Source organism: Tursiops truncatus, chromosome 9 (assembly GCF_011762595.2).
Source record: "Tursiops truncatus isolate mTurTru1 chromosome 9, mTurTru1.mat.Y, whole genome shotgun sequence".
Lineage (NCBI taxonomy): Eukaryota > Metazoa > Chordata > Mammalia > Artiodactyla > Delphinidae > Tursiops > Tursiops truncatus.
In genome coordinates, this window is record NC_047042.1 from 9,246,917 (window position 1) to 9,263,996 (window position 17,080).

At 61.7% G+C, this 17,080-nt stretch overlaps 1 protein-coding gene and 1 long non-coding RNA gene across 16 annotated transcripts; one reads left to right on the forward strand and one right to left on the reverse strand.

Moving 5' to 3' along the window:
- Positions 1-396: 396 nt before the first annotated feature.
- Positions 397-16,563, reverse strand: ZMIZ2 (zinc finger MIZ-type containing 2). Of its 13 annotated transcripts, XM_073809521.1 has the most exons (19): positions 16,163-16,325; positions 9,935-10,069; positions 9,660-9,774; positions 9,138-9,340; positions 8,702-8,894; positions 8,172-8,435; positions 7,840-8,016; positions 7,088-7,165; positions 6,751-6,919; positions 5,987-6,131; positions 5,700-5,910; positions 4,952-5,057; positions 4,601-4,758; positions 3,877-3,944; positions 3,560-3,628; positions 3,044-3,288; positions 2,381-2,550; positions 2,057-2,296; positions 397-1,365 (listed from the first exon to the last, which is right to left on the reverse strand). In XM_073809521.1, the coding sequence occupies exons 2-19, from the start codon at positions 9,982-9,984 to the stop codon at positions 1,258-1,260; spliced, it is 2,769 nt and encodes a 922-aa protein (XP_073665622.1). In that variant the 5' UTR covers positions 9,985-10,069; positions 16,163-16,325; the 3' UTR covers positions 397-1,257. The 13 variants fall into 13 exon arrangements, 11 of the variants coding, with proteins under 11 accessions (XP_073665622.1, XP_033718730.1, XP_033718726.1 ...); XR_004528046.2 differs by lacking the exon at positions 7,088-7,165 and having other exon boundaries at positions 1,884-2,296; positions 8,669-8,894; positions 16,163-16,328; XM_033862839.2 differs by lacking the exon at positions 7,088-7,165 and having other exon boundaries at positions 2,140-2,296; positions 8,669-8,894; positions 16,163-16,327.
- LOC109550555 (uncharacterized) lies at positions 10,052-13,318 on the forward strand. Of its 3 annotated transcripts, XR_004528050.2 has the most exons (4): positions 10,052-10,174; positions 10,651-10,801; positions 11,689-11,852; positions 12,852-13,318. It is a non-coding gene; the product is annotated as an uncharacterized lncRNA (long non-coding RNA). The 3 variants fall into 3 exon arrangements; XR_004528048.2 differs by lacking the exon at positions 11,689-11,852; XR_004528049.2 differs by lacking the exon at positions 11,689-11,852 and having other exon boundaries at positions 10,061-10,174; positions 10,655-10,801.
- Positions 16,564-17,080: the final 517 nt, after the last annotated feature.

Consider the following 17,080-nt stretch of genomic DNA (forward strand, 5'->3'; position numbering starts at 1 on the left):
CGCCCACACCAGACGCTCCCCCCGCGGCAGGTGTCCGGGGGCGCCCTCCCTCCTCCCCCAAGGGACACATAAGCCTTTTCTGCTGGACAGGAAGGCCCTCGGGGAGGCTCAGGCAGCTAGCACACAGACGAAGGCACTCGGTCCGGCCCCTCCTGAGGCCTCTGGCCCCATAGCTGGCTCCCTGCCTGAGGCAAGCCCACACAGTGACGTGGTGGCAGATGCGTCTCCCAGCCCTGGTGACACTTCACCAAACAGCTCTCCTGCCAAAGCCAACTTGGGAAATTCCAGGGACAAGGAAATTTACCCGGGGTTGCGAACAGCTGGGCCTTGGCTTGGAGCAGGGAGCCCCGCCCAGGCACAGGACGCAGGTGGAGCAGGAAGGAGGGACTCGCCAGGTCCACCACGAGGGAGTCCTTTAATAGAGACGGGCGGACAGGGGACACAGCTCGGCCCTGCACCTGCAGTGCGGCGGCTCCTCCCCCACCTGGCGTGGCCCCAGGGTGGACACGGGAGAGGTGTGGTTTTAAAAAACACAGCGAGACCAATTCTTCACTTTCACAGAGAAGGGGAGCTTGGGGGAGCCGAGTCCGAGCCCCGCCTCCAGCAGGAGGGAGCTTGCCGCCCCCCCCCCCCACCGCTGTCTGCACACGGCCAGGGCAGGAGCCCCGGCTGCACAGAGGCCTAGCCACCCTACATCTGTCAGCGTTTCTACGCTAGGTACACTGTTGTGCTGTAGAGGCCCCACCCCCAGCGTCAGCCTGAAGCCTCTGGTGGGAGGAGGGACACCCCCAGCCCCTGCCACAGGAGGCTGGGCGAGACGGGGCCCCGGGACAGAGCAGCCCCGCTCCTCACCGGCCCACGGCCAAGGGGTCATTGAAGTAAAAAGGTCAACGGTGGACAAGATGCAGGCCGGTGAGAGCAGGCAGGGGTCGGGGGGCCAGGGGCAGCAGGTGTGCATGAACCAGGCAGGGCTGGACAAGCATGGGTGGGGTGCGGACGGGGCAGGGACAAGGGCGGGGCTGGGGATCTCATCAAAAACAGTTCTGCAGCTGCAAACTGGGCCAGCGAGCACCACCGCCCAGGGGTCCCCTCCCAGCCAGTGCAGGGCCGCCTCCAGCCTCCAGGGCCAGGCGTCGGGGCGCGTCCTGGCTCCAGGTGTACGTGTGGGGAGGGCCGCTGGTGTCGGGGGGGCCGGGCTGGAGAGGAGGGTGTGTGACATCTGCGGGCATGTCCCCGTCGGCCAGGTGGTCAACAGGATCAGTTGTTCTCGAAGAGAGAGAGCAGGTCGTCATTGCTGTTTGTGGGGAGGTCGGGTGGGCCCAGGTAGGACAGCAGCTCGTCAGGGTTAGTCAGTTCTGGGAGCAGCTGAGGACAAAGCAAACCCGCCAGCTTTGGGCCTGGGTCCCCAGCCGGGATGCGGCACACCCCTCACCCCGACACAGGCTGGCACTGGAGCCCCTCAGCCTGCTCTGCACAGGGGCTCTTCCAGCGAAAGACTGCTCTGTGACCAGGAATCACCTGTGACAAGCTGTTCAAGGACAACATGGGACACCCAGGACCGTGAGGGGTCCCTGACGTGAACAGGGCGAATGCAGAAGGTGGGATCCCACTCCCTGGGATTTTCTGCTTTGAGCTGTGCTTTCTACATTTTTTCACGTTGAACTTTGTATTCATTTACCATGGTCAAGAGACAGTCACCTGTCTTTTTTGCACTGAGTCTGGCTCACATACCACCTGTGAGTCAGACAGGTCAAATCAGACCCTAAGGCCAGGGTCACCAGCTACAAGCCAAGTCTTCTCGGGGACTCTGCCCATGCCACGGTGGCACCCAGGTCCCCAGGGCCAGATGTCTGGACACAATCACCCACGGCTACTCTGGATACCTCACACTCGTCAACAAAAGCGCTGACGTCACCCGACCAGCTCTCCCTGCGTCTGGAAGTCACGGTGGTATCACTGTCCTCCCTTCTATGAAGCATGTGGACCCTGGGATGACAGATAAGCCACACCCCAGCCCCGGCTCCAAGTGCTCCCCAGCACGGGGCCCAGTACTCACGTCCAGGCCCGGTTCCGGGGCCTCCCCTGCCCCAGACACGGGGGGCCCCATCATGCCTGTGGCAGCACTGAAGGCCAGCTCACCGATGGGACCCGAATTCACCGGGCCCAGGGGCTGCCGGGATGCCGGGGGAGGGTTTGGATGGTGCAGCTGGGGCCCTGGGGGGCCTCCTAGGTTGGGGGCGTGCAGCCCCGGAGGCCCAGGGTTATGGGCCGGGTCCAGGTGACCCGCTGGTGCCATCTGAAGGAGGAGAGAAGAACCTAGTAAAATGGCCCAGGGGCTCTCCGGGTGGACAGCTCGTCAGCCCCCCGCCTTGGCACTAACCTGGCCTGGGAGGCAGGGGGCAGATCTCTCCGGTGTCAGGAGGCTGCTGGGAATGTCGGATTGATAGGAGACAGGGGGGGGCCCCGGGGTGAACTCAGCAAGGGTCGGGGTGCTGGGCGTGGTGGGCGGGAAGGAGTCGGGGAACGTCCCGGGTCCCAGGAAGCTGGAAGCTGAGAGAGGAGAGCCAGGGGGCTCATGCCGGTAGAGCACGGAAACAGGCCAGCCACAGCGTGGGCAGGACTCACTGAGCTCACCCAGAGAACGTCTGACTTTACGAACTTGCTATTCGGCAAAGGGCATTTCTTCTCATTGCTGCTGGGGGAGCTGGCTGATGACACTGCCAGGAGGCTGCGAGGGGACAGGAATGGGACCCACCGCACCCGGACACTCGCGCACGCGTGGTCGGACGGGGCCGGTCCATGGAAGTGTGCCAGCACAGACCTTTGTTCCAGACTACTGGGGAGGTACGTGCAGCTGCAGCCGGAGGCCCTGCTGCCCATCCCCGCCGGCTCGGCCGAGGCTGCGCCTATGCCACCAAGTCCCCAACCAGGCCCCCAGGCTCGCGGCCCTCGGAGTGACACGTCCACAGGCAGCAGACTGGTGGGAGAGGATGGATCATTTGCCCAGGGCCGTCTGTTTCTAGGGCAAGCCCCCTGTACTCACCCTGGCTGGGGTAATCGCCGGCAGCCGGGGCTGAGGGGGGCTGGAGGGGGGCGAAGGGCGCGGCCCCAGGGCCCAGGGCAGCGATCATCTCCATCACGCTGGGCATGAGCACGTGGGCGGGGCTCACGGTGCGGCAGCGCTTCAACGCCGGCCCGTCCGGCTCCTCCTTGACGTGCACGTCAGGCTTCACAGGCACTGGCTTCCAGCTGCACGTGGGGTCGATGGTGATCTCCTCGTAGTCAGAGCTGGGCGGGGACATGCAGGGCTGGTCACCACCTATCCTGCTGCCTCTCCTGGCCCTGGGCCATTTTTAGGCAGACCTCCCACTCAAATGCTTGTGGCCACCCAGCACATTCCACGTGCTTGTGGGCTGCGGGCCTGGGTCGGATGTGGATTCCGTCCACGGCCTGGAGTCGAGCCCGCTCCACGCTGGATCAGCATGGGGTATCTCCCCACCTGTCCCAGGGCTGCCCTCTGCTGACCAAAGATGCTGGGGTTGCAGGAAAGGAGACTCACTTCTGAATGTAAATGAGGATGCCCAGCATGTACTGGTCCACCTCCAGGCCCTCCAGCAATGCCGTCTTGCTGTAGAAAACCAAGGGGACACACAGCTCAGAGGGCTGGCCCAACCTCTTCCCGGGCACAGGCCCTGTCATGTCTCAGCCCCCGGTGTGAGGTAACCCTGCGTGACGTCACTGCCCTGAGCCACTCCATCCCTCCTAGCCTGTGCTGTGAGCCCCACACCTGACTTGTGGAAGGAAATGCCCATTAACAGCCTCAGAGGAAGTGCCACCCGCCCCCAGAGCCGTGGGGACCGTCTCTGACACACTCACTTGCACACGGGGCACCTCCAGGTCCCTCGCTCACAGTTGAGCTGTAAATAGGACTCCAGGTCAAAGCACTGCAGAGAAAGGGCGAGACAGTTCCTCACACTGGGGCCGGGGCAACCCGGCCATGCTCTGTGGTTTCAGGAACTTGGGGCTTATTTACTGCCTGTGTGAGAGGCTCGGCTCCCAGGCTTTTACCACGGCATCATCCTAACAGATGTAGGAGACGGGACAGCCTACGCAGCCCTCCCTGGGAATGACATGTGGCCAAATCAAGAACTGGGCAGCTCTGCCCAGTCAGGGAATGACTTCCAGGACGTGGTGTGGAGGAAAAACATGATGCAGAGCGATGTTTACCGCTTATGTAACCAAAAGGTGGGCGGGGGGGTGGAGGGTGTGTGTGCACGTACTTGTCTGCACGCAGAGCGTTTCTGCAGAGACAAACAAAGGCGCTGCTCCTGGGGGCAGGGCGGGGAGAGGACAGCGCCCTGCATCCAGGATGCCGTTTAAAATCGGAGCCCCAAGAACGCAGTGAAACGGCTGTTACGCTTAGAATAATGTTAGAAGAAACAAAAGCCCAGTCTGAGGGGAGAAGGCAGGGGAGCCAGGCCACCTGCCCACTGGCCGGCCTGTCCTGTCACCTGCCAGCCGAGGTGCTCAGAGGCCACTCCCGCTGAAGACAGTTAAAGGGCAACGGAAGTTCTGGCAAAGCTCTGCAGTGGCCACCTACCTGAATGTGGCGACAGTCATGGCCTCGGGCAGGGAGCTGGATCCTGCGGAAGGTGATGGGGCACTTGAGAGACACCTTGATGGCCGTCTGCTCCACCCCGTCCTCTCCGTTGGGCCCAGGGGTGCCAGGGATGGTGCCGCTGCTGAAGTTCCGCTTTACTGACATCGACAGGGGAAAGGAGGACGTGGGTGAGGGCCGCCAAGCGGGACCCGACCACTGCTGGCTCAGCACCTCCGAGGGGCGTTCCAGGGCTGACTGCTGCTCTCGGCACACAGCCCCCGCCCCAGAGAAGGCAGCCTTGTCTGTCATGGGGCCGGCTGCCTGGGGCCGAGGAACACAAGGGCCACTCACTCTTGGTGATGCAGTGCTCGGCGGGCAGGAGGCGCTTCTTGAGGAGACCCTGCAGCACCGAGCGGACGGATGGCCGGTGCACCAGCTGCAGCACGAAGAGGTGGGACTGCAACAGGAGGACCCGGTCAGTGGGACGTGGCCCGGGGAGGCGCAGCGCAGGCCCGTTCTCCTCTTGTGGCTAACGCACAGGCAGGCCACCTGCTGCCCCTCCCCGGGGAGCCCAGGGGACCAGGCCCACACCTATCTGGAAAGCTCACTGTGTGTCTGCACCAACCACGGCCTCTCTGTCGGAACACAATTATCTGAGAGGCCCCTGAATGTGCCCTGCCTACAGCATCCACCTTTATCCACGCTGGTCCAAGTGAAAACATCCCAGAACTGCATCGGGGCTGCCCGCCTCTGCCCCCTCCCACCCGGGCTGATCAGTGCTGTGCAGCTAAGTGCATCCTGCCTCTTCTAGTCCTGGATCCGGAGCCTGCTGGAACCTGAATGACTCCTTAACAAAGACTCAGGGTCAGCTGAGACTCAGGACCCTGTGAGCTTCCTCCAGGAAAGAGGCAGGCTCAGCTAGTTTCCCTTACATAATTAACATGAGCATCAAATTTAGTCACTGAACCTAACCCGAAAGCAGCAAGGGCATTTTTATTTGAGATCCTTTACTTACAAGGCCCAGGATGGGAAGGAGGAGAGCCAGTGCCTTTTTCTCTAGCCATGACGCCCCCAACCCAGCCCCGCGGAGGGCACTCACGCAGCAGCAGGCTGTGACGGTGATCTGGATGGTGTTGCGGCCCGGCTGGCACACGTGCTTCAGGTAGAGGGGCTTGTGGGAGGTCTTGTTGTCGCCACGCTCGATGGTGAGCGGGGTGGCGTTGACGCTGACCTGCACCGAGGCCGGCCAGTTGGTGTTCATCTGCCGGTCCTCGTGGTGGTAGCACTTGAACTGCAGCTCCAGGTCCGGCCTGCATGGGAAGGATGGATGCTGAGAGCGAGGGGGCGGTGCGAGGGGCTGCAAGCTGGGGGCAGGCGCCCACTCACCTCAGCATCAGGGTCTTGTAGACGGAGTCACGGAGCTGGAAAGCGTGATTGCTCACGGCCAGGTTGTGCTGCAGGCGGAAGGGCTCCAGGACCACCCCGTCCCGCACGGGGAAAGTCAGCCGCAGCTCGTCACAGGGGCCACTGCCTGGAAGCAGGCCATGCCGGTGTGAGCAGGCCACCTACAGGATGGCCACCAGGCCAAGCGGCCTGCTCCCGCCCCATCGCGGGGGCTGTGGCCCCTCCTCCCCTGCCATGGGGCTGGGGTTTGGGCAGCATCTCTCCCGGGACCCTGGGCTCGGCCTCCACCTCCAACGGGAACAGATCTTGGTGTCCCGCCATTCTGTCCTGCTCCAGTAGGAGCCCCAAGAATGATCCCTGAATCATGACCAGAGAACATGCCCCACCAACCCAAAAAAATGGCGTCTCTGGTGCTTTCAGAGGGGGTAGGAGGCAGAAGAGGTGCGAACAGGCCACCTGCTGTCACCCTAGTGCTCAAGCTAGGGTTTTAGGACCCCCAACTGCTGCTGCAGTGGTCTCCCAGAAAGCAGGAGTTCTTAACCAGAAGTGGGCTTCAGGGGGCCCCTGAAACCATACACAAAACTGTGCACATGGCTATTTTCCTACAGAGGAGATGGATGCTTCAAATGGATTTGCAAAGAGGTCCATTAATAGAAAATGAAGGTGAAGGCCCCCCACCCCCGCCAAGGTCCCTGCAGGACTGTCTGGAGCCCTGCCCATCTGTCCCGAGAGCAGACCTCACTCACCGGGTGGTGACGGGTGCAAGCTGCTCACGCCGGGCTTGAGGTCGGGCAGGAAGGGCGACTTGACCTCCTGGCTGGTGGACATGTAGGGGATGCTGCTGCCGGGGGTCATGGGCGGCGTGGGGCTCCCTGGCAGTGGGGAGCTGGGGTAGCCGGGGATGGAACGGGCGGGCTGTGGGGTTGAGCAAACAGTCAAGGTGGAGTGGTGTAGGGGTAGAGTTTGTTCTTGGAGCGCCCAATGGGAATGGTCAGACCAGGAACGGGCAGGGAGTCCACGCCTCCTCCTGCCTGGGCGCCCTCTCTCCAGGCGCCCACCCTATGGGCCTCCCACCGCCCATACCCCACTCAGGCCGGGCTGGCTGTAGCTGGCGCTCCCCCCGTTGAAGCGGGCACCCTGCCCGCTGAACTGCTCTGCGGGCTGCAGGAGAGAAAACCGCGTGTGCCTGGGACTGCCGCCTGCCCCTGAGCGCTCACAGGGTCCTGGACTTGACCCTAGGAGAGGGCTGGGGACAGGGGGGCCCACCACACACACGGGTGTTGGCTTCTTTCTTCTTTATACACTTTTTGTGTCTTCTAAATAATCTACAGGGAGCACGTGCTGATTTCCTAATTTTAAGAACGACCACTACAGAAAAAGAGCTGACCCCACGCATCAGAGGGGTTTACGAGGAAGCCACAGAGAGGCTGAAAGGACACAGGTACACACACCTCCTGTCCGCCCTCCAGCGGCACTCTCATCGCTCGGGCCCCTCCCCTCAAGAGCTCCTGGCCCCTCTGGCCTGTCCCCTTGCTGGGCTTCTCTGCAGCAAGCAGAGGAGATGGGGACACTGTCCCTGAAGGACACGCAGGTGGCGTGGGTGCCTGCCTACTGCTCCATACACTGAATCTCACAGAGGGGCCTTTCGTACCTGGACTCCCCTCCTGGGAGCTGCCCTACGCTGATCAGAGCCCCCAGGAAGCTCCTGGCTGCTTGGCCACCCAAGCACACGCGAGCCCACTCGCCAGCCCCGGCTGCCTCAAGGTCCGCCTGTGTCCCACAGGGCTTGGCGTGGGCCAGCAGGGGCTGCAGAGGCCCGGGAGAAGCGGCCCTACCTTGTAGTGCAGTCCCGCGGGGCTGGGGGTGGACAGGGACTGGCCCGCACCCTGCTGCAGGGGCAGCCTGTGCCCAGGGTAGGAGGACGGGGCGGGGGGCTGCCCGGGGCCAGGCGCGTACTGGGTGGCGGCGGGCGTGTACTGGCCTCCTGGCAGGTACTGTTGCCCAGGATACACCTGAAGGAGGAAAGAGGCAAAATGGCCAGGAGAAGAGGTGCTGGGGAAGCCCGTTCCCGGGGAGGGAGGGCAGTACCCACCCTATCAGGCACAGCCGACTCTCCCTCCACACAACGGCTCTGAGGGCACTCGGGGTGGGGGGCCTGACCACTCACCTCACTGGAGTAGGCTCTCTTGACGCCCTGTCGGGGCAAGGGCTGGGCCTGGGGGGGCCCAGGGTACCCGTGCTGGGGCAGGCGCTGCCCTGCATATAGGGGCGCTAGGCCCGCTGCCCGGGTGGGGTTCATGCCCATGGGGCTCATGCCGGAGGGGCCCATCAGCCCTCCCACGCTGGCAGGGTTCATGCTGCTGGGGACACTGGGCCCCCGGGGACCGCCGTGCTGCAGGAACTGGCTGTTAAAAGACTGTCCGGCCCCCATCTGGGAAAAGAGGAGAGGAACCATCCAGGCCTTACCCACCGCTGTGGGCGCCAGCCTTGTGCCCATCCCCTGCAGGCGGGCTCCCCCTCGCCCCCTCCCCGGCCTGGGTTCTCTCCCCTCAGCTCCCTACTCCTTTCCCGCCTCATCTTCATCGGCCCCGGCACACAGCGTGCGTGTCCCCAGGGCCTCAATCCTGGCTGCCTGACAAGACCCTGCCTTCTGCACCAACGCACACGGGCCGCACAGGAGGAGCTGCGGGGCCTCACCGCTCCGTACTGGCTCAGCTCCTGGCTCTGCTTCTCCTGGAGGGCGGCCACGGTGGCCGTGGCCGTGGCTGTGGCCGTGGCGGCAGCAGCAGCCACGGCAGCAGCCGCCGCTGCTTGAGTGAAGTCGGTGGAGGGCCGTGCGGCGTGTGAGGGAAGGCCCAGGCCCCCCGGCCCCGCCGGGCCGCCCGCATACCTGTAATAGACAGACAGCTCAGCTCAGAGGCGCTCCCCTGCCATCTTCCGGGGGGTACACGGCACCCGAGGGGAGCCCCATTCTTTCCCACACACCCCCCTTGTTAGCTTGGGAGCCGGCAGGAGCCGCAGAGATGCAACGTTCAACACATCAGTGTCACACAGCTCCCAGGCGCCCAGCAAGTTAGCAGTGTCGCCCCCAGAGGGCTCCTAGCACGCCTGCCAGGGGAGCGGTCCTGCTTACCCAGCGGTGAAGCCGGGGCCCCCGGGGTAGCCCCCGCGGCCATACACCCCTTGCTGCACGTAGCCCTTGTTGGCACCACCCTCACCGAACGCCTGCTGTCCCAGGCACTGCGGGGAGTTCAGGGCAGAGCTGCCGCCTGCCATGCCGGGCATCATGGAGCTGCCGGGGGGGCTCCCTGCGGGGCCCATAGGGTTCCCCAAAACCTACAAGGAAGCAAGAATCACCAAAGGACACCATCCAAACAACTTGCTTCATGCCGTGGTTCTAAATTGCTGGAAAGGAGAGGCTGGGCAGGTGAGGAGGTGGAGGTGGGGGCAGAGGGGAGGGTGGTCCAGTGGGGGGGGCAGCTGCTCACAGGTGGGGTGTGGAGGCCAGGTGAAGACAGGAGGAGGAGATCCCACGCCACGTGTGGAAGAACTGGTCTCTGAGGACGTGGGAGACTCAGGAAACCCTGGCTCCACTTCTCCGAGATCTGAGGGGGGCTCTGGCGCCCCTCGGGGCGGGGCCCAGGTGTGGGCTCACCTGGCTCTGCGCCGCGTTGCCGACTCCCCACACGGTTGTGACCACGGACAGCGATCCTGCTGGCTGAGTGGCACTCTGTTGCCAAGGCACCGCCTCATAAGCGAATGGACCATCACTACAAGGAGAGGGGCAGGCGGGGAGACTCGGTCAGGAGGCCGCAGGTGCCTAGAACCCCGCCTGGGAAGAAGCGAAGGTTGGGAGCAGAGGGGTCCCGCTCTACCACCCACCCGTGTCCTGGGGCCCGAGCGGGGAGGGCAGCAGGAGACCCCACTCACCCGTGTGGCGCGGGGGGCAGGGCGGGTTTCATGGGGTTCATGGGGTTCATTGGCTTGGGAGCAGCCTTAAGGCCAGGTCTGTGGGTGGCAGGAAGCAGTCCTCACTGGTGCTTACGTGGGACTCAGATGCTCTGGCTGCTGGGACAGGAGGGAAGGAAGTCAGTGGAGATGCTGCCGGGAGACCCCTATCAGCACCAAGCCCCGTCCTTCCTCTGCTCCAACCGATGAAGGGTAGGGCAGGTGAGACGGGGACCCGGGGGCCCGCTCAGGGGGCTCAGGGAAGCCTGGCATTGGCCCTACCCGCACTGCCCACCCTGGCAGATCTCTGCCCTCCCCAGCCCCAGCCCGGAAGCCAGCACTGACCCTTTCTGACCGGGCCCTGCCACCTGGAGCCCCCGGAATGGTTCTGGAAGCAGACTTTCTGATCCCCCAAACTTTCCACGTTCTCCCTCCCCCACACGAAAGCCTGGATACGCATAAAAGCCAGGGGACATCCAGAACCCAGCTGCCAGAATCCCCTGCCTCCACCCCACCGCCCCCCCCCCCGAAGGGGGGGCGGGGAGGACAAGGCCAGAGGCCTAGGAGTGCCAGACAGCAGGCGTCACCTGCTCAGGGTCTGGGGCCTGCCCACTATGGGGAGGGGCCTCTGCATGCCGGAGGTGGGGGTGGGGGTGGGGGTGCGGCACCAGGTCAGCTAACCTGCAGCCTGGGGCCAGGCAGGGGCCGGAACTAGGTGTGGAGCCAGCAGCCCATCCCTGGCTGGCAGCCCCCCAGCCCCAGGGCTTCTCCCCAGAGCAGCAGAAGGGCGGCGTGCGCACAGGGGCAAGGCGGGAAGACTGACCCCCACAGATCGCGGTGACCCGCACGGTGAGCTCCCAACAAGGCGGGGACGCACACACAGCGCAAAGGGCGGAGGGTTGGTGGGCACCCAACAGACATGGCAAGGGGCCAGTGGGGACACAGCAGCCATGGCCGGGGGACACGCATGGAACCTGTGAGCCCGTGCTGGGATGGGGCACCGCTTCCTCCCACTCTGTGGGGCTGGCTCTCTTCCCCTTAGCACCTCAGAAAACGAGCAATGCAGCAGCCGGCTGCCCCTCCTGGCTGCCAACGCCTCCGACACCTCCACAAGCAAACCCTCCGCCAACCAGGCCGAGGGCCCTTGCTGGCACCGCCAGGGCCACCTCTCACGCGCACCTCCACCCAGCCTAACCACAGAGGCATGCTGGCTGTGGCTGTCTGGGGGTCTCCGGGGACGCCCCTGTCTGCCTTCTCTGGGTCGAGGTTCCAACCTAGAGCACCACTGCCTTCTAGGGGCTGCAAGGCCTCACGCGCACGCACACACCACCTGGGCAAGCTAACTTCTGGTGGCTCAATCCCACCGCCTCAGCACTCACAGTGCCACCCACCCAACCCCAAGGCTCGCATTCCTGAGCGCTGACCAGGACCTCACCGTCAGGGCAGCCCAAGCGAGGCAGGATTATATCATCATGTCCTCTGCAAATACAGTCCTGAAGGTGGCACGCGGGGGCCGAGTCCCTGACCAGGGCCCCAGCGCAGGTGGGGGATACAGTGGGGGCTGTGACTTGGGCCCAAGGCCTCCCACAGAGCACTGGGGTGAGTGGTTCCCAGAATCGCAGCAGAGCCAGGGCTGGGAGGAAGGTGATGGACCGGTCAGACAAGAGGAGTGAGGCAGCTGGCGTGCCTGCCCACCTCACGCCTGGCCCTGCTCTCCTTCCTGACGCCCCTCCCAGAGGAGTCGGGCCCCAGACCACATGCCAACCAGGAAGCAAAGGCCAAGAAAGCAGGAGGCCGGTGGCTCCAGAGGGCTCAGGGGCCCCTGGACTCAGCCCTCGGAGCCAGAATCACTGAGCCAGGCAAGGGAAGGCTGGCTGTCCCCAGCGAGGACAACCCCCAGGTTGGTGACACTGCAGTGGGAGGCTGGGGGTGGGGAGCGCTGCTGACAGCCAGAAACGCCCCCTAAACCTGCTGAGCGGGGCCTGGAGCAACATGCAGCGCTTTTAGGACTTAGAATATAGGCGGGCTGCTCTAGACTGTGGTATTGGCAGAGGGACAGACACACAGGTCAATGGGACAAACTAGAGAGCCCAAGACAGACCCAGACAGAGTTTCTGACAAAGGTGCAAAAAGTATGCACTGGGGGAAGGACAGCATTTTCAACAAATGTGCTGGAGCTATTGGACGTTCACAAGCAAAAGACAAAAACAAAACAAAACAAAAAACCCCTAAACTTCACATCTTATACAGAAACTAACTCGAAGTGGGTCACAGATTTAAATGTACGGCACAAAACCGTAAGCACTTTCTTAGATTTGACACCAAAAGCATGATCCATAAAAGGAAAAACTGGAAACTTTTGTTCTGTGAAAGATCCTGCTAAGAGGATGCAAACGCAAGCTATAGACTGGAAGAAGTATCTGCAAGCCACGTATCTGACAAAAGACTAGTATCTAGAGTACATAAAGAATTCTCAAAATGCGAAAGCTAAAAAAAATTAGAAAACAGGCAAAAGACACGAAAAGACATTTCACCAAAGAAGAAATACAGACGGCAAATAAGCACATGAAAAGATGTTCAACATCACTGGCCATCAGAGAAATGCAAATTAAAACCACATCGAGGTATCACTACACACCTATCACCATGGCTAAAATAAGAAATAGTGATACCACCAAATGCTGGCTAGGAGAAACTGGATCTCTCGTGCATGGCTGGTGGGAATATAAAATGGTACAACCACTCTGAAAAACGATTCGGTAGTTTCTTATAAAACTAAGCATGCAGCCACTATACAACCCAGCAACTGCACTCCTGAACATGTATCTCAGAGAAGTGTAAACTTACGTTCACATAAAAATCTGTACGTGAATGTTTACAGCAGTTTTATTCCTAATAGGCAAAGAATGGAAACCCAGATGTCCCTTAGCAGTGAAGAGTTTACCAACTGTGAGCCTGGAGGCATAAAAAGGAAGAGCTACTGATACAGGCACCAACCTGCAGGAATCTCCAGAGAATCATGATGTGTGGAAAAAGCCAGTCCCCAAAGGTTACACACTGTATGATTCCCTTTATATAACATCCTCGAAATGACGAAATTATAGAAATGGAGAGCACAGTGGTGGTTGCCAGGGGTTAAACGTGGGGAGAAGGGAAGCGAGTGGGAATATAAGAAGGTGGGGATGGAAATACATGTATCTCAACTGTATTGATGGAGTTAGTACCCTCCTGTGATACTGTGCTACAGTTTTGCAAGATGTTACCACTAGGGAAAGCCAGTAAAGGATACAGAGCTCTTTGTGTTATTTCTTATAACTGCTTATAAATCTATAATTCTCTCAAAATAAAAATTTACTTAATGTACAACCGCGACTAGCTCTCTCTCCCCACAGAGGTGCCCAGGGCAATCCTTTCCCAAAGCTCGTTGGATTGGCCAGGCCCACTCTGCTGTCCCAGAAGCAAAGGACAGGGAAAAGCAGGAGGAAGACGGGAACACAGGCCCCACCCACCCACCCCCCACCCCCCTCCCCCGGCCTGGGTCAGAGCCTCAGGGCAGGTGGAGCACTGCTGGAATCTAGGACTGCTCAGCCCCACTCTGAGTTCGCAGGGTGGGGTGGGGCCTAAGACATGCATTTCTAACAAGTCTGCAGGTGCTGCCGCTGCTGGTACTCGGACCACAATCTGAGAGCCCGGGGGAGCTGGGGAGGAGGGGGACAGGGCAGGTGCAGGGCGGGGGGGCCCCCCGTGGAGGGTGCTGGCCTGGGGCCCAGGGCAGCTTCCTACATCACGTGACTCTGGGGAATTCCAGCCCCACGGCTGTGGACGAGACCACAGACATTTCCAGTTCCCCCTGAGCTTTCTGTGCGGGGGCAGTGACTTCCTGACTTCCTGCCAAGCTCCTGAACCAAGTCTGGTCTCCTCCCTGAGAAGCCCCAAACTCTCCAGGTCAGGGACCCCGTGACCCTCTGCTCCTGACAAAGGGAGAGGCGTGCTGTGAGCACAGACCCTCCTCCCACCTCCTGGCCTCAGAGGCAGAGGTAAGAAAGAGCTTGGGTGTGTGTGCTTCCTGCCGGCTGGGGGCTCTCCCTGTACACGGACACTCGCTGGAAGCCAGGACCTCGGCAGAACGTCCTGGCTTGAGGTCAGTCTAGAAGGCCACAGGGTTTTCTGGGGGTCAGATTACATCTTCCTCCCGAAAAAGAGCTACAGACAGCTCACTACCCAGACCCTTCTTCCCCAGGACCTCACAGCGCCTGCACCACAGTCTCCAAAGGCAGACATTAATTAACATGGGCCCGCCCTCTTCTATCTCTGCTCCGTTACCCCGGCCTAGTCACCCAGGAGCAGCAGGCCCCGCGACACACCACCCGACCCCAGGAGGGCAGGGACTCGCTGCCTCCCCCCGCAGCAGGGGGCCCACAGTTCCCAAGGTTCCAGTGACGGGCCCCAGCCAGAGGAACACCAGACACGCTCAGAGAACGGAGAATGATAGCTCGAGCATCGCAGGACACCATGGGGGGGGCTCACATGCTCCAGTGGCTCAAAGTCCTGCCCCTCTACTTGGGAGACCACACACTGACTAGCATAAGTGTTAAGAGTTCATCCAGGGGCTTCCCTGGTGGCACAGTGGTTGCGAATCCTCCTGCCAATGCAAGGGACACGGGTTGAGCCCTGGTCCGGGAAGATCCCACATGCCGCAAAGCAACGAAGCCCGTGTGCCACAACTACTGAGCCCGCGTGCTGCAACTACTGAAGCTGGCGCGCCTAGAGCCAGTGCTGCACAGCGAGAGAAGCCACCGCAATGAGAAGCCCGCATACTGCAATAAAGAGTAGCCCCCACTTGCAGCAACTAGAGAAAGCCCGCACTCAGCAACGAAGACCTAACACAGCCAAAATAAATAAAATAAATAAATTTAAAAAAAAGAGTTCATCCAAAATGCCCAGGAATGAGCATTTCTGAATGGCCCAGGTGTGGGTCATTTCAGAGAACAGTTGAAGGGTTGCACTCTTCTGGGCCTCAGTTTACAATGTGTAAAATAGGTACGTGGTGGCCACTCTAGGACTAGGAAAAGGGAGAACACGTGACCACCTTTAAGTCATCAGCCCCCGATCCCATCCTGGACCCAAGCGCTAGTGGACACTCCATGGGGAGGCCTGGCTGCCCTTGGCGATCAATCCAATGATCAGGAATCCTCCCCGGCGCACACCCTACCAGTCTTTCACGAGTGGCTCTGAATCTGTCATTCATCATCTCACCTTTCTCTTCCCAGCCAAGAGCCACCCTCTGGGTGTGACAAGTCCCCAAGGCCAGTACTCACGGGGTGAGGCTGAGATTCCTTCACTTATCCTGTTACCTCTCTCAAGCTTCTTCAACGGAAGCTCTCTGGTTCTAGTATGACAGGATTTGGTGGGTGAGTCTGTGTTCGCCCTATCAACTGTCTTACAGATCGAGTCACATGTTCTGTGTATTTCCCTGTGAAATCTTCTGAGATAATATTATACGAAGGACTTAAAGACATCACCATGGATATTCTGCAACTACCGGGAAGAGCGTATGGGGAGCAGGCTGTAGGAGAGCAGGTCAGGGGGGAAGGTGGGGAAGGTCCGGAAGAGCAGGGCAGGGGTAGCAGGGTAGCGCGGTGGGGGGTACAGGGCAGCGGGGAACAGATGCGGGAGGCTAAGGCAAGACACGCCGGGGGGCAGGACACCCTCCCGCCTGACTTCAATATGTCCTGTTGGGAACAGGGTATCTCCACCAAAAGCACGGCTGGGGGCTGGAAGGTCAGGGTCGCCAGCCCCAGAGCCTATCTCCGCGGACCTTACATCCGCGTGCCGGCGGCGCGCACGGCCCGGAGGGGCCCGAAAGGTGAGCTTTCAGGCCACACCGCGGAGAAGAGGCAGCGGGACCAGCTTGGGCGAGGGCCCGGGTCAGCCTCTTGCCCCAGACCCCTCGGGTGCTCGGCCGGATTCCGGCCAGCCCCAACAAAGGCTCAGGTGAAGGGTCGCCTCGGCGCGCACGGGGCCAGTCGGCCCAGGACCACGACGCACGCGCGGCAGGTGCGGCAGGTGGGCGGCAGGGCCGGCTCCAGCCCCGCCGGGGCCCCGCCGAGGCGCTGCAGAGCCGGGCCCGGGGACGCCGCACCTGCCGCCGCCCGCACCTGCCGCACCTGCCGCCCCCGCCGCCCGCACCTGCCCGCCCGGTCCGCTCACCTCCAAGCGGCCCGGCCAGGCCCCTCGCCGCCGCGGCCCACGGTCCGCGCCGCTCCATGCGCTCAGCCCGCCCTCAGCGCCGCCCGCCGCCCCGGGGCCGCCGCGGTCCGCGCCATCTCGCCGCCGCCCGCTCCGAGGGCACAATGGAGCCGCCGCGCTGCTCATGCATATGCATGACGCCGCGCGCCGGCTCCGCCCCCAGGCCAGAGCAGTGGAGCCCCGAGCCGGCGCTCAGGAGCGAGTGGCCGCGGGCCTGCGCAGGCCAGGGCGGCGGGCCGGGCGGCGGGTCGGGCGGGGGCGGGGCTGGGAGGGAGGGCGGGTTGGGGGCGACCTGAGCTCCCCGCCCCCTTCACACCTTTCCAAACGCGGCGTCTGCAGAGTCACCCGCGTTTCCTCTTCGCTCTCCGCCGGGGCGGGGCGGAGGAGGCGGGTCCAGAAAGAGGGCGGGCCCAGGAGGAGGGGTGGGACGGGGCGGGGCCTAGAAGAGGGCGGGGCCTACGGAGGTGACCCGGTGTCAACCGGCCACTTCTGGGAGGGGTCTTGTAAGGAAAACCACGCGGAACCAAACAAGTCGCTTTCCTCGCTGTTCTTCCCTCTTCCCAGAGGGCGGCCCTGTTGAAGCATTCTTAAAGTCATTCGAGTTCTAGCCAGATGAAGCAACCTCTGATCAGTTGGCATCTTCATATGCTATTAGCAGCCTTTATTTGCAACTATTTTCTACCCTTCCTTTAGGAAGACCACGTTCTCCCGATTACCCACAATTTTTTTATTGTGGTAAAATACAATATCAAAGTTTACCATCTTAACCAGTTTTAAGTGTACAGTGGCATTAAGCACATTTCCCACTGTTGTGTATCCATCACCACCATCCATCTCCATAGCTTTTTCATCTCCTAAAACTGACACTCTGTACTCATC

Coding starts and splice junctions, on each gene's coding strand:
- ZMIZ2 (XM_073809521.1), bottom strand. CDS start 9,984: ATGAACCCCATGAACCCCATGAAACCCGCCCTGCCCCCCGCGCCACAC. Junction 8,017..8,171: donor AGAGAGCCTACTCCAGTGAG/GTGAGTGGTCAG, acceptor TTCCTCCTTCAG/GTGTATCCTGGGCAACAGTA. Junction 6,132..6,750: donor CTTGCACCCGTCACCACCCG/GTGAGTGAGGTC, acceptor GCCTGCTTCCAG/GCAGTGGCCCCTGTGACGAG.